Genomic DNA, 24,274 nt, shown 5'->3' on the forward strand with positions numbered 1-24,274 from the left:
GCAGTTGCGCGAAGCTCACTAAAGATGATCGATATTCGAAGCGTACGCCGGCAGAGGAGCATGCGTAGTTGTGCGAAGCTCGCTAAAGACGATCGATATTCGACGCGTACGCCGGCAGAGCAGTATGCTCAGTTGTGCGGAGCCCCCTAAAGATGATCGATATTCGACGCGTACGCCGGCAGAGGAGCATGCTCAGTTGTGCGAAGCTCGCTAAACATGATCGATATTCGACGCGTACGTCGGCAGAGTAGCATTCGCAGTTGTTCGAAGCTCGCTAAAGATTATCGATATTCGACGCTTACGCCGGTAGAGGAGCATGCGCAGTTGTTCGAAGCTCGTTAAAGCCGATCGATATTCGACGCGTACGCCGGCAGAGGAGCATGCTCAGTTGTGCAAAGCTCACTAAAGATGATCGATATTCAACGCGTACGCCTGCAGAGGAGCATGCGCAGTTGTGCGAAGCTAGCTAAAGACGATGATATTCGACGCGTAACCCGGCAGTGGAGTATGCTCAGTTTTGCAAAGCTCGCTAAAGATGATCGATATTCGTCGCGTACTCCGGCAGAGGAGCATGCGCAGTTGTGCGAAGCTCGCTAAAGACGATCGATATTCCACGCATACGCTGGCAGAGGAGCATGCGCAGTTGTGTGACGCTCGCTAAAGAAGATCGATATTCGACGCGTACGCCGGCAGAGGAGCATGCTCAGTTGTGCGAAGCTCGCTAAAGACGATCAAAATTCGACGCGTACTCCGGCAGAGGAGCATGCTCAGTTGTGCGAAGCTCGCTAAAGACGATCGATATTCGACGCGTACGCCGGCAGAGGAGCATGCTCAGTTGTGGGAAGCTCGCTAAAGGCGATCGATATTCGACGTGTACGCCGGCGCGGAGCATGATCAGTTGTGCAAATCTCACTAAAGATTATCGATATTCGACGCGTACGCCGGCAGAGGAGCATGCGCAGTTGTGCGAAGCTTGCTAAAGACGATCGATATTCGACTCGTACTCCGGCAGTGGATCATGATCAGTTGTGCGAATATCGCTAAATACGATCGATATTCGACGCGTACGCCAAGAGAGGAGCAGTCTAAGTTGTGCGAAGCTCGCTAAAGATGATCGATATTCGACGCGTACGCCGGCAGAGGAGCATGCGTATTTGTGCGAAGCTCGCTAAAGATGATCGATATTCGACGCGTACTCCTGCAGAGGAGCATGCGCAGTTGTGCGAAGCTAGCTAAAGACGATCAATATTCGACGCGTACGCCGGCAGAGGAGCATGCTCAGTTGTGCGAAGCTCGTTAAAGGCGACCGAAATTCGACGCGTACGCCGGCAGAGGAGCATGCTCAGTTGTGCAAAGCTCGCTAAAGACGAACGATATTCGACGCGTACGCCGGCAGAGGAGCATGCTCAAATTTGCGAAGCTCTCTAAAGACGATCGATATTCGACGCGTACGCCGGCAGAGGAGCATGCGCAGTTGTACAAAGCTCGCTAAAGACGATCGATATTCGACTCGTACTCCGGCAGTGGATCATGATCAGTTGTGCGAATATCGCTAAAGACGATCGATATTCGAAGCGTACGCCAAGAGAGGAGCAGGCTAAGTTGTGCGAAGCTCACAAAAGATGATCGATATTCGACGCGTACGCCTGCAGAGGAGCATGTGCAGTTGTGCGAAGCTCGCTAAAGACGATGGATATTCGACGCGTACCCCGGCAGTGGAGTATGCTCAGTTTTGCAAAGCTTGCTAAAGATGATCGATATTCGTCGCGTACTCCGGCAGAGGAGCAAGCGCAGTTTTGCGAAGCTCGCTAAAGACGATCGATATTACACGCATACGCTGGCAGAGGAGCATGCGCAGTTGTGTGACGCTCGCTAAAGACGATCGATATTCGACGCGTACGCCGGTAGAGGAGCATGCTCAGTTGTGCGAAGCTCGCTAAATACGATTGAAATTCGACGCGTACGCCGGCAGAGGAGAATGTTCAGTTAGGCGAAGCTCGCTAAATACGATTGAAATTTGACGCTTACGCCGGCAGAGGAGCATGCTCAGTTGTGCGAAGCTCGCTAAAGACGATCGATATTCGACGTGTACGCCGGCAGAGGAGCATGCTCAGTTTTGCGAAGCTCGCTAAAGACGATCGATATCCGACGCGTTCACTGGTACTTCCAGCGTCGAACCGCCTCCTACCAAGGACCTGGCACGTGATTGGTAGAAAAAGTAGAACATTGAGAAACTACCAAGAAACTGGCACGTGATTGGTAGAAAATGTAGAACATTGAGAAACTACCAAGAAACTGGCACGTGATTGGTAGAAAAAGTAGAACATTGAGAAACTACCAAGAAACTGGCACGTGATTGGTAGAAAAGGTAGAACATTGAGAAACTACAAAGAAACTGGCACGTGATTGGTAGAAAAAGTAGAACATTGAGAAAAAATGTGTTTTAAACATACACAGTTGAACCTTTATTTAGTAAAAAGTGGGACCGCAAGCTCACATTTGTAAAACTGGACGAGTTTACATTCAAAATTCAATATATAGAGAAATACCGTCGGAATAGCCTAAAGCGTATCATTTGAAGCGTGCTTATCTAATAAAATGTGTATGTGTGTGTGTGTGTCGTGGAGGGGGGGGGGGGGGGGGGGGGTCGACGACCCAAGCGTACATAGATCCTGTTTTCCTGGCCTGGCGAAGTTTTCGGGGAAGTCACATCGTTCTGCTCATGTTTGTGAGTCCTCAAGTAAATGTTGATGCTTTTGCAGTATTAATGATTGCTGCAGGCTGAAAAACCTATCCCTGGCCGCCTTTCCATCACGTGATCATTTATCATTTATCATCCATCTTTAGTCTTCATTCGTGACACTCTTTTTTTGCGCATGCGCCATTTATAGGACGCCGGGTGCTTAAGCAACATTTCACGAGTAACCTTAAGGATAAAGAAATATTATGAAGTAATCATAAGGATTAAAGGTCTATTCACTATCGAAGAATTTCGATTAGCACTCACTAAAATGAACAAAACTGCAGGATTTGACGGCATTCATTCTAGTTGAATCCTATCTTTTATTCTGGGGAGATGTGAAACGGTACGCAGTTGATTGCATTTGTAAGCAATTTGGCAAATAGGCAATTGTCAATCTCTCAAAGGCGTGACAAAATGCTCCAAAAAAATTGGCACGCAATTTCCCTATTAAATTTAGATTATAGAATTGCAACAAAAGACAGTCTAGAAAAATTCCTACCAGCGATTATAAGTAGCAATCAAGCTGAATATGTTAAAGACCGATACATAGGGGAGAAAATTCTTCTAATTGCGGACACTTTATAGATTGTGTATCAAAAGGTAAACTATCAGGTAAAGCGCTCTTTTTATATTTTACCATTGATTGTGGTTGTTTCTCCAACAAACCAACTTGCTGAGGGCAGTGGCTGTTTTGTCGACATTTTGGGAGGTGGCTAATCTATGCTCTGTAGAATTAAGTTTATAAACCCCAACGCATAATCAATTTTTTTACATCTTTTTATTGAATATAGATGGATAGATAGATGGATAGATAGGTAGATAAAGAGATGGATAGATATATGGTGTATCTCAGCCTATAGCGACCTTAAAGCTTGAATTGTAGGCTAGACACGTACAATGACACTAAGAAATACAAAAAAAAACTACAATTGTAATATACATTCGTAATAAACTACCGATTCCGCTTAAACTTGACCGTTACAAAGTCAGATAACCTATTCGTGCAAGTTGGCAACTTAGAAGTAGATGTACTGGGTCTTGATGACATCGCACAGCAATTCTTGACAACACGATCATGTATCTAGGAAAAGATGCACTTGTTTTTGCGCCTAACTCCCATTCTACTGCATCTGTGAAAGGAATATGCGTCCACACTATCCCAAGTGCCCTGTTATGGACGTTTTCTAACATTTAGTTGATGTACTTAGGCAGGCTAGCAAATGCTACAGATGCGTATTCTAGTCTGGATCTGGTTAACGCCTAATTAACTGGGATAATGCTTTATACAAAATCTTACAGCAATAAATGATATATACATGTGATTCAAGTGCTTTAAGTTCTCCGCTAATACCAATTCGCATCAGGTATTTGTATCTAGGCCAACTTCGTTTTCTCCGTTTGATTGATAGTTGCCAGAGTACATGAAATGTTCTATACTACAAGATATTTTAAAGGCGCTTCGCGCATGCTCTATCTGTGACGTATCTTGACATGCTGTGCTGGCTCACTCTAAACACGGGTATCCCAATTGTTGGTTGAGATCCACGCCTGCTCTAGCTGTTGTCGTATTTCCGAGACTCTGAGCTTCCAATTGGTCGCATCCCAGTAGCACATGTCAATCACCTCTCGTATCTATGGAGATGATTCATTAGCACATCAAATGTCAATCGATGCATTGGCATATCAACGTCAATCAATTTTCAATTGTATCTATGAAGACGATGTTAATCGCTTTTCCTATCTATGACGCTAAATTATTAGCACATGTCAATCAATTTACAGACAAAGAAAGCAATCGTCCCTGTTGGCAAGCTTTACATTTAAACGAAATTTTACGCTTTTTTAAGATCACATTTCTCTTAGAATTATTTGGGAGGAGGATGCGGGGAGCGGATTAAGGAAGCGTTCGGTAACTTTCAGAAGAGGGAAACAACGACGCGCATAATCTATCGAAAAAGTTATACCAGCGATACCGCTAAATATAAATCAAACGAATAAGATTTAATGGTAGAAATGTACTGAAATTAAAATTTACTGCACCTGGTTTTTGTAAGATGTAAAAATCGCAATTCTTACTTTAAAAATTTATGTGCATGAATAATATGCTAGAGCAAACCCCCCCCCCCCCCCCCCCCGGCGTCCTTTTGTTCAGCTTACCTGTGCACTTATTTCTTTGTCGTACCCACAGCTTTGCAGAGTCAGTTGTTGAAGCTTTCCAAGTTGACGGACGTCTTTCCGATAAGCTTCTGTACCTCTTCTGGAGATAATCCTGGCGGTTTCGTAACCTCCGATACATACTTTGATGGAAGAAGTCTGCAGGTCACAAGAGGGACAATATCTAGAAATTGCACAACTTGGTCACACCACTGTCAGGTCACGCCATGTCACAGTCGCACAACCGACACCTAATGTTACACCATATCACGGTTATAGTATCACTACGCTATGTCATGTGACGGTCCAAACATTGTCATGTTACAACTTGAAACAGTCACATTGCCGTTGCACTTACTCATTCAAAGAAGCCTCACACTCAAATCGCACAACCATGCAAAAAATAATACTGTCACGCAGGGCCGTCAATAGTGGGTGTGTATGCGGGGCGGTACCCTGCCCATTTAAGTCGTAATTGGGGGGACTGGGGGGTTTCAGAGGAACTGGTGTGAGGCGTGGATCGCCCCTCCGGGCCTCCCAGCACCGTCTCCCGTCTTAGGCTTGGGAGACGCGAATCGTCCCTCCGAGCCCCCCAGCTCCGTCTCTATATATCGAGCGTATAATGTTTCACGTACATGAACAATCGGCAAAAGCTAATGTGGGCCAAATCGATTTCACGTACATAGATGATTTTGGCCAAATCGATTTCAGATAATCTTTCGCGTACATAAACAATCGGCAAAAGCTAATGTAGGCCAAATCGATTTCACGTACGTAAACAATCGGCAAAAGTTAATGTAGGCAAAATAGATTTCGCGAACACGAATAATCAATTAGGGGCAGGTTTTTGCGTACATGAATAATCAATTAGGGCCGGTGCTTCGCGTGCATGAATAATTAGGGTGTAGGCCGGGCGCGTGCAAGCCCAAGAACTTGCGCGTACACGACTTTTTGGGGCAAATAGCGTTGGGCCGCGAAAACGAGGAGGGCCGCCAACCTACGGAGCGTGGAGCAACCGTTTTTCGGCCGTGAGTTCAAAGCCGCCGACGTGGCGTTTAAACCTGAGTTCTACTCGAACACCTCGCTCCCGAACTCCTCGCGAATTTTTCGCAGTCTCTTTTTCATCCTTTCGCGTGCCACCAGGGAGGGCCCTTTCCCGCTTTTTTTATCATGCGGTGCGAGGCCGTGTCGAGCTCTGATAGCGGCCTTGAGCGCGTTGTATCTCTCTTGTTCCTGAAGTATTAGCCGAAACTCTTCGTCTGAGATACGCCCGTCTTGCAGAGCCTTAGAGACCAGCTCGCTGATCGAGTTTTTCTTACTCTCCGCTAGAACCATCGTGTCTTCGTGTTTAGCCACCTTGCTCGTAAGACCCCTAGATACCACCCCCGCGTCCGCGCCCTCGACACCGACCAGCCCAGCAACCCATGCCAGCGGAGCGCCGATCAGAACCCCTATCCCACTCAAAGAGACTCCCAGCCCGGCGCTGGAAAGCGCCCCTGCAGCGATGCCGGATGCCACAGACACAGCATGGGTAACGGCGAAGGCGCGCTTATACTTCTTCCGCACCTGTCGATAATGCGTTATCTCATTGTCTAGAACCGCCTGAGTGTCACGTATTACCTGGAGTCGGAAACTTTGCGCGTCGCCGCCGGTGCTTGCCGGAGCGGTAGGCGTTTGCGGGGGGTGGGCACTGGGGAGCGGGGGATATATGGATATGCCACCGCTGCTAACGTCGCTGTTCGCCATGCCTGTTATGTCGGGCCTAGGTTAGCTCTAATACGAGGCGAACAGGCCTGCCCTTAAAGTCCACCCTTCTACCGCGGTCATCCCTGATCCATATTCGGATACTCGAGACAAACTCAGAGGAAGACGCTGCGACACAAATGGGGGTGTCGGGCCCATAGACGACTTTCTCGTGCGGCCTCCCGCGGGTTTCTAGGCAAGCGAGAACGTTTAAAGGCTTGTCTAAGGCGAAGCATTTCGTGCGGTCTACGATATCGCAGAAGATGTAGATGGCCTCTATTTTCGACAAAGTCACCTCAAGTGGGGGATCCCCCACGGGCAGTACGAGGCCCCGCCCCCCATCTGACCGTCTTTAGCCTCTAGGCCAAATAGTGCGCAAAGCTCGGCGTTCAGGAACACAATGCCTGTGGACACGAGCACGATCTTCCCGGTGAGGGGATCCAGCTTCGCGGTCAGAATCTGGCTTTTAGCGTGGTTAATCGTTTTCATGATGGACTCGGCCGTGTGGTGCCCGGCTGGCAGAGTAGCGATGGTCGGGAGGGAGTCTGTAGTCGTCATCTGCTGCTCCCGCTCGAGATTATACCAGCTGTTAAACAGCGAGCACTGCCGGAGCGCCACAAAGCGCGGGCGCCTTATCGGCTGCCCGAAGAAGAGCGTCAGTTCACCTCCGGTGAACATAGCGTGTAGGACCACCATTGTGTTGAACATAGCCCGCCTTCGTGTTTAATAGGGTTGAGCATGGATTGGGAAGGCTGGCAGATGCTGAACGAGGTCCCCCGAAGGAAGGAGGAGGAGACGAAGAAGACGGCAGTTGCGGCGGGAGCCTCTATAGCCGAACATATCAAACACGCTATAGCCGAACAAGCCAAAAAACCGGTTTCCCTAGGTTTCCCTAGGTCTCTGACCCTCGCGCAAAAGCTGCTCTACGCCGTGCCCGCGACCCCCGTGGAGAGCACGGCCTCAGACATCACCCCACTACTCACGCAGCTGGAGATACACGTGGCTGAGGACAAATCATTCACGACTTACAAGTCCGCCAAGGAGTCTCGCCGGTGGCTATCGGAGCCTTCCTATGGGTACTGGCCACAGCAACTCAACTTTGCGGTCTGGTGCGCAACCGCCGGATGTGGGGTGTCCCTAACTTACCCCAATTTCGCCACGCTCCCCTCTGTCATCAGGGGATTTCTAAGGTTTCACGTCTACTTTACCACCCGGAGGATACTCTACGAGCTCGGCGTCCCCCTGCCTGGCGACAGCCCGTTCACGCAAAAAGGTAACCCCTACAAGAAGGCCGCTTTCGAGCGTCTATGCATAGAGTTCGGTTTGCCGCGTAAGCCGGACTTCTGATGGAAAGGCGGGCGGAACCACGGGCTAGGTGATGTGTTTGTGTTCTACCCGGGGGAGGGGTATCGCATCGTGCACGTGATCCGTGGCTACGACACGGCGGCGGATGAGTACCCGAGCCACCTCAATCTGTTTAGCGACGAAGGTGGGACGTACAACAGCGGGAAGCAGGTGGGTTACATACGCAACGACGACCACGGGGGCGTGCAATATAGCTGGTTTGCGCCTCCCAAAGGCGAGGGGCTGACAAAAGCAGGGCTAGGGAGACTCGACCGCTCGGTCGAGGCGTTCGTCTACACAGTGCTTGGCGCGCAGGTAAACGTCCATTCCTCCATCGCAGGGGCCGGTGGGCCGGCCATGGAGGCGCAGGCGGAGTTCACGGAGCTGCTCGAAGACGCGATCATAGAAAACGACATCGCTCAAAGCGTGCAAAGGTACCAGTTAGCCGTGCAGGAGGCGAAGGTGAGACTGAGTCTTGCGGTTGCACCAGGAGTGTGGCTGATGCCGAGCAATCTGGTGATAAACACGCAAAGCGTCGTGGGCTACAACAATAAGCTGCAGAAAGCCACGGACTTCATGAAGCTCGGCGCAAACGCGATCAACACCGAGACAAAGCCAGTCGGTGCTCATAACATGGCCGGTGGGCATCCTAGGGTGCAACACGCGACTGACCACGTGCCGCCCCGGCGGCAGAGCACCCCTGCGAAAGTGCACCCGGAGGGCGCGGCTGCCCCGAACCGGGGCGGCGCCGTTGCCGTTCCGGCGTCGGCACGACAGGCTGCGCATAGCACGTCGTGACCACACCGCCCTCAAGGCGGGGTTGTCGGCACTCGCGGTGGCCGCGGCGTATTACTTGTTCCGATGACTGCTTTGCGTTTGACGAACCAAGAACGTGGCTACGACTAGAATGAGAAGCCACGCGTTTTCGCCAAGGAATTTCACCGCTTCGCCTGCGGCCTTAAACACGAAGTTCGCAATGCTGCCTACTAGCCCGGGGAGAAGCTCGCCTAGCTTTTTCCCGATGGCCTTAAGCCCGTTACCGACCCCTCTGGCCACGGAGGAGAGCGACTTGCCGAGCGACGTCACAATGGCCGCGATCGTCGTCGCTACGGGCAACCCGATAGCGGTGGCGGTGAAGCCGTACTTTTTGAAGATGGCTTTGATGCGCTCCCTTAGCGGCTTTTGGTTCTCGAGCTCTCGGTTTTCGCGTTCTAGTTCGTCACTCTCAACCCGTCGACGGCATCCCCAGAGGAGACGCTATATGTGGCGGTCCCAAAGCTATCGGAAGGCGTCACGCTCGTGCCTGGCTCCTTGAGGGTCGGTCTCGAACTCTCCGTCTCAGGCCATGCGAATAATACCGTCGTGAACAACGTCGGCCGAAATCTCGTGAGCCGCCTGAAAATCACGTTTGCAAGAGAAACGCTCCAGGACACCAACCGCTACGATGTCTTCAAGACGTATGAGGAGCTTTACCTGTCCAAGGTCGAGAGAGAGGACCGCCTGGAGCAGGGCATACAGTCAGAAAACATGCGCAAGCTTCGCTCCAAGGCTGGCGATAAGGCGACCAGTAACGCCAAGGAGAACGCTCTAAGCGCCACCCACGGGGCGAGGTACACCATCCCGCTAGACCATTCTCTGCTGACGGACCACGGCGTGCTATACCCAAGGGCGCCATCCGGGGCGCTGCTCTTCGAGATCACGTTCGCATCGGCTGACCAGGTAGTAGTCGGAACTGATGCGACCAAATTATCCTATGGCATCAAAAATCTAGAGCTGGAGTACGAAAGCCTGAGGGACGACAACCTCGCCCGGTCTGCAGCCGCCGCCTACCACAACGGCACAACGTTCTTCTACGAGCAACTGAACCTTCACAAGACCTTCGTGATCAGCAAAGGGACGGACAGCATAATCAACGAGAGTGTCAACCTGCCGCGAAGGTCTATGAGTGGTCTGCTGCTCCTCTTCGTGGAGCCATACACGGCAGGGACTCGCGACTCTGAGAAGTTCGTGTACCCCGACATCAAGAGCGTTCGCGTTACAATCGACGGCACGCCAAACAAAGTATTCAGCCAGGGCCTGCGCCCCACGGATTTCTGGAGGGAGGCGAAAAGGCGGTTCGTCCGCCCCTCCCCGGGGTGGCACGGCGGAGCGCCCGCCGCCCCGGCAATCGGCCCCGAGTCGTTCTATGGCGATAACAAGTTTGCTCTGTGGATCGACCTTCGAACGACGGACGACAGCGCCATCCATGGGGGTGGTCTCCGATTGGTCAATACCCACGACGGTGTGCACCTCGAGATAAAACGCACGGCGGGCGGCTCGGGTAGCGTAAACTGTCACGTGTTTGTAGTGGCCGACGCCCAGATGAACTTTATGAACGGACAGCTAGAGTCCATACAATACTGAGCACATACGCCGGAGCGGTATGGACCCGAAAAACGTTCCATTTAACGCTCTCATCGTGGGCCCAACGTCATGCGGGAAGACCCAATTCGTAGTGGACCGACTGCGCGGCCCTTTCCGGGGCAAGTTCGACGACATCGTACTCGTGTGCCCTACCTTTGTCTACAACAAAACATACGAAGGCTTCGTCGAGTTGGACAATCGTCTGTTTGTCATCGCACCTGAGGCGGGTCAGATCGACATACTGCTGAGGTTTGTCTCCACTCTCTTCGAAGGCACTAATACGCTAATCATACTCGACGACTGTGCGGCATCGAAAGACGTTCAGAGGCGCTCTGACCAGCTCGTCAACTTGGCGTTCAGCGCGCGTATACGTGTACGTATACGTACGCCGAAGGCGTAGCAGACGGCATCCGCCTTTTGGAGACTGACTCCCCCGTCGCGATACGCACGTAATGGCCCGCCGGAACGGTAAGCGTATGTCCGACGAAGAACTCGATGCGTTCCTTCGTCCTATATACTACGCCAGAGGTGGCTTCCAGGGAGTGACCGCTCTGCACACCAAACTTCCCAAGGGCTCAGCCTCCATAGATCGAGTGCGCAAGTGGGTAAGCTCTCAGCCCGTCGGGGGCTACACACAGACGCCCCCTCCTCCGACTACCTACGCCCACTTCTCGGAGCAGATACCAAACCGTATCCACCAGTCGGACCTGCTATTCTTGCCAACCGACCGCGGGTACAAGTATGCCCTGACTGTCGTTGACGTTGCTTCACGATATAAAGCCGCCCGCCTACTGAGGACTAAAAGCGCGGCCGTCGTCTCCCGCAAACTCGCTGGAATCTATGCAGAGGGACCCCTCACATGGCCTAAAGTCCTCATGGTTGATGACGGCACGGAGTTCAAGGGTGCTACCACGAAGCTCCTAACAGACCACGGGGTGGAGGTCCGACGGGCTGAGCCAGGGCACCACAGGAGCCAAGCTTTCGCCGAGTCTTTCCATCGCTGGCTGGCGCAGCGCCTATTTCGTGCGCAGTACTCGAGGGAGCTTGCGTCCGGCAAGACAAACCGCGAGTGGGTTACTGCTTTGCCAATCGTTATCTCGGACATGAACGCAACGAAGACTCGCATGACTGGCCTTTCGCCTGAGGAAGCCATTAAGCTGAGGCGCGTGCCTCTCAAAGCCGAAAAGCCTCCCCTAGAGGTCCCCTTAGATGTCGGAACGGGGGTGTACATCGCCGTAAACGGGGAAGACCTTCAGGACAAGGGCCGACGGCGAGCGACGGACCCGTGGTGGACAAGCAAGGCGTACCCAATACTAAAGAGGGTCATGGAGCCCGGACAGCCAGTGTTGTATTACACGGCGTACTCTAAGCACGGCTTCACGCGATCGCAGTTGCGCGTTGCGTGATCAGCGCTTGTGCCTTCTATTGCAGCTAAGGCACGTGAGTCTGACATTCCACTTGTAGTGACCCTGACTGTCGTCCAGCCGGTCGATACTGAAGCATTGGGGATGGCTCTTGGTGTACCCCTGAAGCAGAAGCTGAGTGCCACAGACCGTGCACTTCTTTTCCGCGTCAGCAATCATGCCGAGTACGTGGTCTACCGTCAGAACGTGTTGCGATCCAGTGTACTTTGTGCGACCCTTTTGCCTGTCGTCTATAGCGTATCGCTTGATTCGCGCTATAATGAGCTCTTCACTGGGCGTAGCCTGCAGTCCTGTGGGAACCAAGGCACCTGGGGTGTCATCGGGGGGGATCACGCGGACTATCTGGTCGGCGAGCCGCACGCGGGAGATGCCGGTGTACACAGCATTCGTGATCCAGCCCTCTAAGCTGTGGTCTATGATAAACAGACGTCTTGGGTTCTGGATGGTCTTGCCCTGCACCCGGTGGACTGTCCCCCAGCCCGCGTATTTCCACTCGAGGGGAAGCCCGTTAAGGACCACGCCGAGAGGGACCTCGACTACCGTGCCTTTGTACGCGTCGACCTTCTCGCCCCTTTTGCCTGGCACGGGCACCGGCCGTCCTTGCTTGCGATAACGATGTGCGACGCTAGGATCGGGGTCAAAGCGGATGGTTGCTGGCAGTCGGGGGTAGTTTTTCCTGTGGTGCTCTACCAATCGCTGCTGGAAAAGGGCCCCTATCTTGTTGGTCGAGCACACCCACATATCGCTTGGGTGGGCCTGCTTTATCGCCGCGTCGAACGCCACCCCATCCCACTCCTCTCGAAACACCTCAAGCTGTTGGGAGTCTGGCTGACACCAAATCCGGCCCTTTATGTCGTGGAGCCTGGAGGAGGGGGTGGCAAAGCCGCAGTCGCATGTACTGTACGGATTTCCGCAGTCTTTACACAGGCAGCGGTAGTCGGACTCGAACCAGCGGATGTTCCCTTGTGCCCACTCCTTGAGCATATCGTGAGGCCCCTCTTTATCTCCCCAGGGCGGGACCTGCCCATAGTCGCCACAACACACTACCTGGCACGGCCGCTTGGCGAGATACCCTAGGATGGCGCGTAGCACTTTAGTCTGCACCTTACAGCACTCGTCAATGATGATTGCTTCTGCGAGACGGTCGAGTTTGTGCCCCAGCTCGGAAGGTCTCCACTCCTCTATCGGCTTCTCCGCTGGTTTGCGGAGGTAGTGGTGGTAGGTTTGAGACTTCACCGCGAGGCGCGGGTTGTTGCGATGGTCGTGGGCGAGGTCGTTCTCGGGGGTGAGCACCACAGCGTTACGGCCACGAAACATGCTCACCGCCCACTCGGTCTTCCCCGATCCTTCCTGGCCGGCTAGATACATCCTCGCAGAGATTGCGGCCACCAGATCGCTTGGCATACTCGGCGCAGTGCTTGACTCCCTAGCCAAGCAACCCCGACCTCTTCGGACCCCAAGCCGCCTCGGGCCGCCACTCGTACCCAGGCCTCTTGTGGCGCCACTCTCCATACCTCGGATTTCGCTCCACGAGCCTCACACCACTGGGCACCGCCTTTGCGTATATGGCATCTGTGCACACACGGAGGACGTCTTCGCGAGGGAACCGCCTCAACATGCGTCGCAACGCTATGTTTGTGTACGCCAAGACGAAGGCCCTGATGTGGTACCATTGTGAGCGCCGGACACCGTCTTTGTATTGGATCAGATGAGCCCCGTCGGCATGCTCGAAGTTAAGTAAGTGGTCGGTGCCCGCAAGGAGGTTTGTCAGATACGCGGCTTCTTCACGGTCGCGGACTACGATCGAGGACTCGTCGCCATGGCGAGCGCACTTGCCTACGAAACGCACAGCGAGATCTCGACCCTGCGAGTCTTCGCCGCCGGGGCCGGAGTGGGGGAACTTGATGGAGTCCTTTTTTCCGATGCTATACAACGCCTCCCTCGCCGCGGCCATGGCGAGGTCACCCGAGTCTAGCAGGTCCTTGAGCTCTGGCGTGGTGATCCAGCCCTCGTTTTGTTCCAAGTGCTGCCCTACCCTCCCGGAAGTGTAGGGGTGGCAGGCCTCAGAGAACCCCCACTCGGTCAACTGAATGGCCCCGGTCAGTTGAAGAACCTCGCTCAATGGCCGTCCCGCAACATCCGCGATACGATACACGTTCGTAGGGAAGCCGTATTTCCGTACCAGATCAATGGCGTCCGAGGCGCCGCCGAAGACACTGTCCTCGCATCCTAGGTACGCCGCACGCATGTCGATGTGAGCATGAGGATGCGCCCCTAAGTTTTCCCTGCTATTCCACACTTTGGACTCAACCTGCGCCGCTCGCCAGACGTCCCTGTATTTAGGAGGCGTTGGCCCGATGTTTTCTCTTTGGGTCCACTTCTTGAAGCGATACCCTATTGCGCCGCCCATCGAGTGCGTAGCTTCGATGTACTCTTGGTAGGCTGGGTGATCATCAGGGAGCCATTGAGGATCATGTCCAGTCTCGTCTGTAAACGCCCTGTCGATAGCCCATCCGTCTTGTCCCGACCGGTACAGTTTGCCTTCGTGCGTGACTATAACACGCCCACACAGCCAGACCCTCGTGCTTCTGGGGATCGCCCTGTTTATGAAGCGGATGATCACCTCTCGCACCTTCGCCTCGTGAGTTTTTGCGGAGGCACTGGTAGCGCGAGGCGCTGCCTCTCCCTGACATAGAGAACGGAGCTCCCTCTCAGCCTCGAAGTCTAGGCCGTGGACGCCCGCGATCGCAGGTGGTTCAGTCGGAAGCTCCGCCAAGGCGTTGTTATTGTGGCAAGGTATGGTGATCCTCGTCTTAGTCCCGTACTTCCCCGAGTCCCACAGGACGTTACCCAGGGCGTCCACGGCTACTAGCTTTACCTCGAGCTTCCTTTCCATCTCAAAGAGGTCCTCTTTGGTGCACCCCGTTGTGGCCAGCTTCTTGTCAAATCGCTCGAGGATCTTGCCTCGTGTCTTGGTTAGACCAAGGGAGCGCGAGGTGCCGCGATTCCTCAAGAAGTCGGCAACATAGCTCACAACACAGTTAACGAAGGCGTCACCCCCCTCTCGCACAAACATTGGCCCAGGCTCACCATTTTGCTCAGGTAAAGAGCCACCCAGTCTCTAACTGAGAGTTGGGGTATGCCCTGCGCCACCCAATCTCTAATTGACCGCACCGCGGGCTACGATGTCAGATAGGACGAGTGCGAACCGCTTCCGAGCGCGCCTCTCGATGCCGCGCATCCTCTGCCCTTTACGATTCGCTCCGCAGGGGCGACACAGCCGCGTCTCCGACTGAGTCCATATGCCGCAGACCATGCACGGCACTGGGAGGGGGCTGCCCTTACGGAGCCTTTGGAGGTGCACCTTGCAGTAGGTGTCCAAGCACCTCCGGCCGCACGTGTTTGCGCGGCCGATCCTTAGCCACCCGCAGTAACCTTTTCCGCGCCCCATCCTTCGAACGCTCGGTATACCACAGGACATACTAATGTCTAATTGCAAACCCAACGCCTAATTAATTATTCATGCACGCGAAACACCGGCCCTAATTGATTATTCATGCACGCGAAACACCTGCCCCTAATTGATTATTCGTGTTCGCGAAATCTATTTTGCCTACATTAACTTTTGCCGATTGTTTACGTACGTGAAATCGATTTGGCCTACATTAGCTTTTGCCGATTGTTTATGTACGCGAAACATTATCTGAAATCGATTTGGCCAAAATCATCTATGTACGTGAAATCGATTTGGCCCACATTAGCTTTTGCCGATTGTTCATGTACGTGAAACATTATACGCTCGATATATAGAGACGGAGCTGGGGGGCTCGGAGGGACGATTCGCGTCTCCCAAGCCTAAGACGGGAGACGGTGCTGGGAGGCCCGGAGGGGCGATCCACGCCTCCCACCAGTTCCTCTGAAACCCCCCAGTCCCCCCCGTAATTTGATAAGGGACCTACGGAGGAAAATCTTGTTTTTCCTTCAAACCTCAACCGGACAAAGGTATAAACAAATAATGTTCAAGATCACGGCAATGTTGACCCACGCTTTTCCGCAGTCACTTTACTGTCACACATCATTTTACGCCAAAAGCACAGTTTCAAATGCGGTTCAACTTCATGACATTACCCTTCTCGCCTGACAGACAAGCACAGTGTCTTGATTGATGTTGCCATGGGCGACGCCATGCTTGTGAAGTTGCTCGACACCCTGCAGTGCGTCTATAAAGATTGCTAGAAGAATCTCTAGGCTAACTGTGAAATCAGCCTCACGGAGAAAGGCCCTCAAGGTTGACATGGATGGGGTGTAATCAAAGCAGATTACCCTGACGAGACAGAGAAAAGAGATGGAGGTAAATACCTTTGTAAAACACAAAGTAGCATCTCGATACATGATCAAATAGCCCACACAGTATCACTCGGTTTGACATCAAAACTGACTTTACTTCACGCAGGTTTACACTATAATAAACTTCTCCGATTCAGGTCAATGGAGGACGAGGATTCACAGATCGCATTTAACACCTCTTAAAATTCCTTTGATTTGAGTCTGGATTGGACGCGTAACCAGCCCCTTACAAGAGAACAAGTTCATACTGGAAGAGTGGCCTGCTAACCCTTACGTTCGCGAAAAGGTCTTTATTTTACAAGCATACCTGTAGTTAGAGTTCAAGTTAATCCCTTTTGCATCGCCCATGTCGAAAACAAGAGATTCACCTGAAGAAAAGAATGAATAACACGTTTACGTTAAATAGCGATCATTTTTATCCAAACAAACATAAAGACAGACAAAATAAAACCATGAATTTTCTGAAACACACCTTTCTGGTGCCAGCGATAGTTGAGCAGATTATCGTGGTCTTGAACAGAGTTTATTTCCTTCAACACTGCTACCTCTCGTTTGAATTCTTTCGAATGGTGCCCTGGAAACACCTTTAGCAGTTGCTCCTTCGTCGCGCCCGCCACCAAGCATTTGATGTATCCCTTGAGAAAGATAAAGAATCGGAATATGAAGACAATAAAAAGCTGTAGCAGCAATGAATCAACTTTTTTTGTAAATATGAAAATAAGAACATACGTGTGAATTTTTAGAAACAAGAGGATAATATTGCGGTAGGAGCATCAAACGCACAATAGAGATTTACTTCCTTTTGTCTATATAGAAAGGTATCGAACGTTCATTGCCGATCCAATACTTACCACCCCGTTGCCGGTTTCCGGTAAAATCTCTGCTCTTTCGGTGATCTTTAGTGTCGTTAAGGAGCCTATTGAGGACACCTTTTGTGCAATGACATGTTTTTTGTTGGCCTTCCGACGACTGTGACCGGGGCTGGCTTGAACGGAGTCTGAGAGGGGAGAACACGATTGATGTAAAAAACAAAATACTACGATGCAGCTTTAAAAGCGTCTAATTATTCACTCACTCACACACTCGCACACTCACACACTCACTCACTCACACACTCGCACACTCGCACACTCACTCACTCACTCACACACTCACACACTTGCACACTCGCACACTCACTCACTCACTCACTCACTCACTCACTCACTCACACTCACTCACACTCACACTCACACTCACACTCACACTCACACTCACACTCACACTCACACTCACACTTACACTCACACTCACACTCACACTCTCACTCACACTCACTCACACTCACACTCACACTCACTCACTCACTCACACTAACTCACACTCACTCACTCACACTCACAGTCACTCACACTCACTCACACTCATTCACACTCACACTTACTCACACTCACTCACACTCACTCACTCACACTCACTCACTCTCACTCTCACTCTCACTCTCACTCTCACTCTCACTCTCACTCTCACTCTCACTCTCACTCTCACTCTCACTCTCACTCTCACTCTCACTCTCACTCTCACTCTCACTCTCACTCTCACTCTCACTCTCACTCTCACTCTCACTCTCACTCTCACTCTCACTCTCACTCTCACTCTCACTCTCACTCTCACTCTCACTCTCACTCTCACTCTCACTCTCACTCACACTCACTCACACTCACTCACACTCACTCACTCACTCACACTCACTCACACTCACTCACACTCACTCACACTCACTCACTCACACTCACTCACACTCACCCACACTCACTCACACTCACTCACACTCACTCACACTCACTCACACTCACTCACACTCACTCACACTCACTCACACTCACTCACACTCACTCACACTCACTCATACTCACTCACACTCACTCACTCACTCACTCACACTCACTCACTCACACACTTACTTATTACAACTGACCCTTATTTGGGTTGGAAAGAGGTTAATCTAAAAATTACATCTGATCTTATATCTGACCTCCTCACTTTAGCCTGTAGATGATATTGTGCTCTCTACAAATTACCCTTATCTGACCCTCCCCTCCCATCTCACCTGTTGATGCCACCTTCTTCTGTAAAAATCCCCACATGCTTCGGCTGTACTGCATCACCAGTTTATTCACATGCCCAGAAAAAGTGTACAATATGGGGTTGATGCTTGAGTTTACGGGCAAAACAAACACCGCTATCCAAACGTATGCCAATTTTTGCGGGTCATGAAAGTTCCCAGTAAGCGACAGTATCCCAATGAGAATCACAGGCATCCAGCAACAAAAGTCAGTCAAAATGATAGCCATCAACTTCCTTGCCAAAGCAGCCTCCTTCTTAGCGTTCCTGGATCCTACCGCTGCTGAAGACTTTCGCACTGTCCAAAACATGGCGATGTAAGCGACCAGTATAAACATGAAGGCGATAAGATTTAGCCCAATAAAGAAAGAGACAGAGTACTCCCATCCAGCCGGGCGGTCTGAGCTAAGCTGAAGAGGAAGACAAACAGAGGAGCGGCCATAGAATCCAATATCCAATTGCTTGTCGTGAAAATATTCAATGCCCAGAGTTGGCACAACTGAAATGAGCGTTCCAAATGTCCACAGAAGAATACATATTGAAATAGCTTTCTTAAAGCCAAGTCTGTCAAACCTCATAGGGAACACAATACATATGAATCTGTCTAAAGTGATCATTGTCAGCATAAGCACGGAGACTTCGCTTGAGATCATTGAGAGCGCCCCTGCTAGCTGACACAATCCACTGACTCGCCAACTCAGATCGTGCTTGAAGTACTCTCCTTGCCACTGCACATCTTTAAAGGCAATTATAAGCAAGTAGAGACCCATCAGGAAGTCAGAGATAGCGAGGTTCGTCAATAGAAGGGATTGAACCCGATTATCTTCACGGACGACTACACGGTACGCCACAACGAATATATTCCCAAAAAACGCAGAGATGCCAAGCACCCAGATGCAGACTTGGAGGGTCTTGTCTTTCATCAGGTCGTCACAGCTTGAAAACTCGTCATTAGGTGCTTTGCAGTCGACGTTAGGAAGAGCTATCGAGGCGTAGCAGCAAAGAGTGAAGTGGTCAAGTGTCCTAGGATAGGTAAAGCATGCTAATATTTAATATTTATAACAAGGGGAGAGGGAAGTGCCTCGAGGAAGTGTAACGGTGGGTTCTACAAAAACTGTGACCCGACACAGTCATGTGTTTGTGTGAAATTAATAGCTACTGTAGCAGTTGAAGGGGACGAAATCGAATAATGGGTTTCGTGGGTTAGCTGGGGAGACGGACACTGTTCGTGGCCTTGAGAACCAAACGAGACTGTTATTTTGATTAAATGTTTTGTGTAATGTTATATAAATAGATGTTTGCTCGATGCACGCAAAGCTTATGAGAACTTACAAATGACGAAGGCGAGCCATACTTCTAAACGAGTCATCTGTGATTGCTGAAATCTTGTTGCTACGCAAATATCTGTGATTCACCGGGGACAAAGAATGATTATTTAGGACGTATAGTATAAATACATTTTGCAAAGTGGTGTATAAATTGTTGATGGGTTTGCAGAGTTCGAAGATCAAAGATATCTACAGATATAAAGTAAATTGATTTGTGAAAATTTAAAAAGCAGGTCCCTAACTGAAATATATAATAGTTCCTCCCTTATTGAGAAAGCGATCATGTATCTAGCTAGAGAAGAGATTGAAATTATCTCGTAGTAAAATGGGCGCGGTGTGCTAAGAGGGGACACGACACAGAGTGAAGGAGGACCATCTCTTCGTATTCCTTTTTATATCCCCTTTTCGCTGCCTGTACTTACAGTGTTTGCAGAGACACCAGCCCAAGAAATGAGTCTTGGCTGATTCTCTTGATTTTGTTGTTGTTTAGATATCTAAATAAAGTGAACTTCAGTTTTGTAATGTTCAATATTTCGATTACTTGTGTTTGGTTGAGCCACCAATGCTTATATACGATGAGCCAATGGGAGTTATTGACTGTAGGCTGTCAAGAAAATTTACACCAATAGTTCTACATCCATACAAGGAAAATAGTCGATTACGTATTTGGAATACCTGCAAGTGCATCGCCATGTTAATGTTGTCGCATCGAATTGGAAGAGTAAAGCAAATATTTTTACTAATTTGGTCAATTCAACGAGGTACCAGATCCTGCGTTTTCTTACATTGTTGACTTTTCATAACAACGGGCAAAATCATACTTACAGAACTCGTAGGCTTTGAAGTGAGTTGAATACCCCGTCTGGAATCTGTTCAATTTTGTTATCTTGAAGGTAGCTGCAAACAAATTCACAGTCTTTTATCCACCTTTTTACGATGTTAGTGCTACAAAATACACAACGGTTATGTAAAGCTCATAACTCGGATCTCAGCGGCTTACTCACAGATGCGTTAGATTAGTGCAGTTCTGAAACAAGCCCTCTAACGACGTAATGTTGTTCCCTCTCAGACTCCTGGTCAATAAAAGGAAAAAAAAATTGAAATTGCCCGAAAAAAAAAATCCAAGGACATTTTTCTACGTGCCTACGTAGCCTTCAGGCTACGTGCCTGAAATGCGATTTATTGGAATGCAGTGCATGTTCCGTTTTTACACGTACGTAAAAAAACAGTATTTGGCATAATAATGTTCAGTAATAATCATATGTATTTCCCTTGTTGCGTCCAGCAGCATTCATTATTTTTCAAAACGCACGCTCGACTGAGGCCTTCGCATGGGAAGTGCATATTCCCGTGTTCTTTTGTTCTGGGACAATAATGAATATTGAATTTAATTAATTCAAAAGTTGCCTCCTAAGAAATGTCCCCCCCCCCCCCCCCAAATAAAAAATCACTCGAGTATATGTGACAGTGCACAGGTAACTGAGTATACTTACAAAACTCTCAGGTTGCTCATTGAACTGAAAGTTTCTGGTCCAATATCGTCAAGAATGTTACTAGATACATCCCTGATAATTATTAAAAAGAAACACCAATTTATCTAAGATGACGACGACAATGTTGACGACGATGGTTAAATGAAGGGCGACAATAATGGCGGTGCCGATGGCTATGGCGATAATTGCGGCAACAGTGATTGCAATGATGATTTTAAGCTTATACTCACAATGTTTCTATGGATGAAAGGCCTTTGAATACTTGGTACCTCAGCTTTTGTATAAAGTTGGAGGACAGCTTACTAAATAGAAAATAAGCATTCGGGTTATTATGATACTCTTTTGGTCCCAGAAGGTAACGCTCTGTTTTCAGTGAACTTTCAATAATTGTTACCACTAACCAGCGGTTAGCATTCGGAAACAAAAGGAATTAATTTGACTACTAATCCTTCAATTGTATCTTACATATCCTTGATGGAGGGAAGATTAGAAAATGCCCCATCCTGAAGGCGAAGGATGATGTTTGCGCTGAGATCACTAGAGAAAAAAATACATTAATAATTTGAAATCTGCGGCAAAGCAAATATTTAGATTGAGCGTGAATGGAGAGCATTTCAAGGATGTGATGAAAAAAAGTCAGTGTAACTTACATGTATTCTAATAATGGGAGCGAGGCAAAGTCAGACTTCTTGACTTCGTTGATGCGATTGCCTTTCAGTAATCTTTAGAAAAAGAATTGATTATAATTTTTTCGCATTGCTGTTTTTTGTTGATGATGTTAGTGGTAGTGGTAATATTAGTGTTATTGTTGATGGTGATAGTTGTGATGTCAGTGTTGTTATTGATGATGCTATTGGTGATGTTAGTGTTGATGTTGTTGCTGGTGGTAGTGACATGATGTTAGTATTGTTGTTGATGGTGGTAGTGATATGATGTTAGTATTGTTGTTGATGGTGGTAGTGATATGATGTTAGTATTGTTGTTGATGGTGGTAGTGATATGATGTTAGTATTGTTGTTGATGGTGGTAGTGATATGATGTTAGTATTGTTGTTGATGGTGGTAGTGATATGATTTTAGTATTGTTGTTGATTGTGGTAGTGTTGATGTTGATGGTAGTATTGTTGATGTTATTGTTGTTATTTATGTTGGTACTTGTGATGTTAGTGTTGGTGTTAATTTTTTTACGATGTTAGTGTTGGTGCTGCTGACATCGACGATTTCCTTTTTTTTTCCGTTGGCTTCGTTATTGTAATCAATGCCCGAAATTATTCAAAATGATTTTGCCGTAATAGACAGCAAAGCAAATAAATGTATATCAACTTTATTGACCGGTGATATGCCATAAGGAATGCGTATTCTGCCGTAATGGAAAGCAAAGGAAATAAATGTATATCAACTGTATTAACCAGGAATATGCGCTACAGAATGCGTATTTTCCCGTAATGGACAGCAAAAGCGCATTAGTTTTTGTTGTTGTTATAGTTTGCTTGTTTCTTGTGGGTTATCGTTTTTGCCGTTTGCCGTACATCAAACCCGTTTACCCTACGCCCGAAAAAATGTAAACCTAATATGTAAAGAAATATCTTATATATCCATCAAATCTATTAGTAAAACCAAACCTTTCCATTTGTCCATGTCCTAGGCCCAACCTTGTAGTACTTACAATACCGCGGTGTATTCTGGGATGTCATGTGGTACAGCAGATAACAATCTGCCCTCTACCACGAAGCGAGGAATGTTTCCTGACGACTGGTAGCACGTGCAGCTGGCGGGGCATTCAGCTGATGGTTGTACAAAAATATGGGTTAAACCCTATATGGCCACAAGCACTGTATCATTCTATTTGTAATTCTAGTTGAACACATATAACGTGATAGCTCACTCTAGTGGCCCCCGTTTCATAAGATCACCTGGAATGGCCTCAGCTAGCAGGGTTAGTTTTTTTTCTTTTTTTTTTTCATTTATCGTGATTTGTGAAAATGGACAAATGATATTTCGTCACTGACACAATCTCCCTTACTCGTTAACATGGATATTTTAATTCTATGTTGGTTTTTTTTTTCGATCGACAAACTATTGTATATCTCTCAATTCTTCGTGAATCGTGAAAGCTAAAAAAATATCGTGCGGGTAACCCCCCGAATGTGTCTTATTAGCTTGTTTTATTATTAACTGATTTATAATTACCAGTGTTCCCAGAACAGGATTTTGCGTCTTTGTTTTCTGCGACAAAGAAAACATCATCAACATCGACTAGAATAATGCATGATGTGTCACATCGTAGCTAAATTCCAAGGAAGCTATTGCGATTGGTAATAATAAGATGTTGTTTTAAGATTTTTTTCAAATAATTTGTCTTACAATGTTTATCGAAAACAATGACTGACAAGGAATTTCTTCACGGCATTCAGCCTGATGTGAAGCCGTGATATTTAATAGAATACTGAGGATCTAATAAGCAATTAAAATGCATTTCTTTCATCCGTTTCCATTCATTTTGTGAGATAAACATAGCAAATAAATGTATCTATTTCATAGTTGTTGAATAATTATTTTGATAACCGGTATAGTTATTGCTAGGCAATTCCGCAAAATTTCAGGTGGTTACAAATTCTCCAAAATAACGATGAAAGCCGACCTGAAAACTCAAGCCGTGCAAGTGCCCTTTTTAAAATAAAATAAACTAGACCCTGCGCGCAGGGTTGACTGGGATACCTGAGATCTGCAACTTGATTGTGTGACATGTATGACAAAGATTCTACAGCCTACTTTGGATATAATAAAAAAAATGTAATCTTGTTTTTTATTGTAAATGCCATATCACAACACTGATTGGGGCAAGAAAGGTAAAGGCATCATCTCTTCAGGTGTGGGGTGGACTCGAGGTGTGCTCCATGAAAGTAGACAGGGCTGATTGTCCTATCTTCAAATACTATCCCCACATCAGAGTTAGCATCGAAATGCGATTAAGGAAAGCTGAGAATGTGTTCTAAAATTGTTATTTCTTAAACATTTCTTTGGTTCACTGCCCTCAATGTGCTATCACTTAGGGGTAAATTTATTTTAACACCCAAAGTAAGTCCTATTGTATTAACAATATAATTTTATTGAAATGTATTATTTTAATTTATGAAAGTTACAAGTAAACAACAACAATTATTTATTTTGAAGTCAAATGAGAGGGCTATAG

General features: G+C 48.6%; 1 protein-coding gene and 1 long non-coding RNA gene across 2 annotated transcripts in view; one reads left to right on the forward strand and one right to left on the reverse strand.

The window, feature by feature from the left end:
• Window positions 1-3,524: 3,524 nt before the first annotated feature.
• The window catches only part of LOC5502251, a 108,897-nt gene continuing 88,147 nt past the window's right edge, over window positions 3,525-24,274 (reverse strand). The window contains exons 23-39 of the mRNA XM_048727654.1: window positions 23,272-23,307; window positions 22,748-22,865; window positions 21,733-21,804; window positions 21,548-21,619; window positions 21,313-21,384; window positions 21,083-21,154; window positions 20,594-20,662; window positions 20,415-20,486; window positions 20,012-20,083; window positions 19,594-19,665; window positions 18,248-19,284; window positions 17,010-17,155; window positions 16,631-16,793; window positions 16,466-16,526; window positions 15,940-16,135; window positions 4,901-5,056; window positions 3,525-4,375 (exon numbers count right to left, since the gene is read on the reverse strand). Coding sequence (XP_048583611.1) covers window positions 4,253-4,375; window positions 4,901-5,056; window positions 15,940-16,135; window positions 16,466-16,526; window positions 16,631-16,793; window positions 17,010-17,155; window positions 18,248-19,284; window positions 19,594-19,665; window positions 20,012-20,083; window positions 20,415-20,486; window positions 20,594-20,662; window positions 21,083-21,154; window positions 21,313-21,384; window positions 21,548-21,619; window positions 21,733-21,804; window positions 22,748-22,865; window positions 23,272-23,307 — 2,609 coding nt within the window. The 3' untranslated portion in view covers window positions 3,525-4,252. The remainder of the gene's footprint in view (window positions 4,376-4,900; window positions 5,057-15,939; window positions 16,136-16,465; window positions 16,527-16,630; window positions 16,794-17,009; window positions 17,156-18,247; window positions 19,285-19,593; window positions 19,666-20,011; window positions 20,084-20,414; window positions 20,487-20,593; window positions 20,663-21,082; window positions 21,155-21,312; window positions 21,385-21,547; window positions 21,620-21,732; window positions 21,805-22,747; window positions 22,866-23,271; window positions 23,308-24,274) is intronic.
• LOC116609767 lies at window positions 16,054-16,561 on the forward strand. Its single transcript, XR_004293112.2, has 2 exons — window positions 16,054-16,162; window positions 16,296-16,561. It is a non-coding gene; the product is annotated as an uncharacterized LOC116609767 (long non-coding RNA).

This window comes from Nematostella vectensis, chromosome 5, assembly GCF_932526225.1.
Source record: "Nematostella vectensis chromosome 5, jaNemVect1.1, whole genome shotgun sequence".
NCBI classification, from domain to species: domain Eukaryota; kingdom Metazoa; phylum Cnidaria; class Anthozoa; order Actiniaria; family Edwardsiidae; genus Nematostella; species Nematostella vectensis.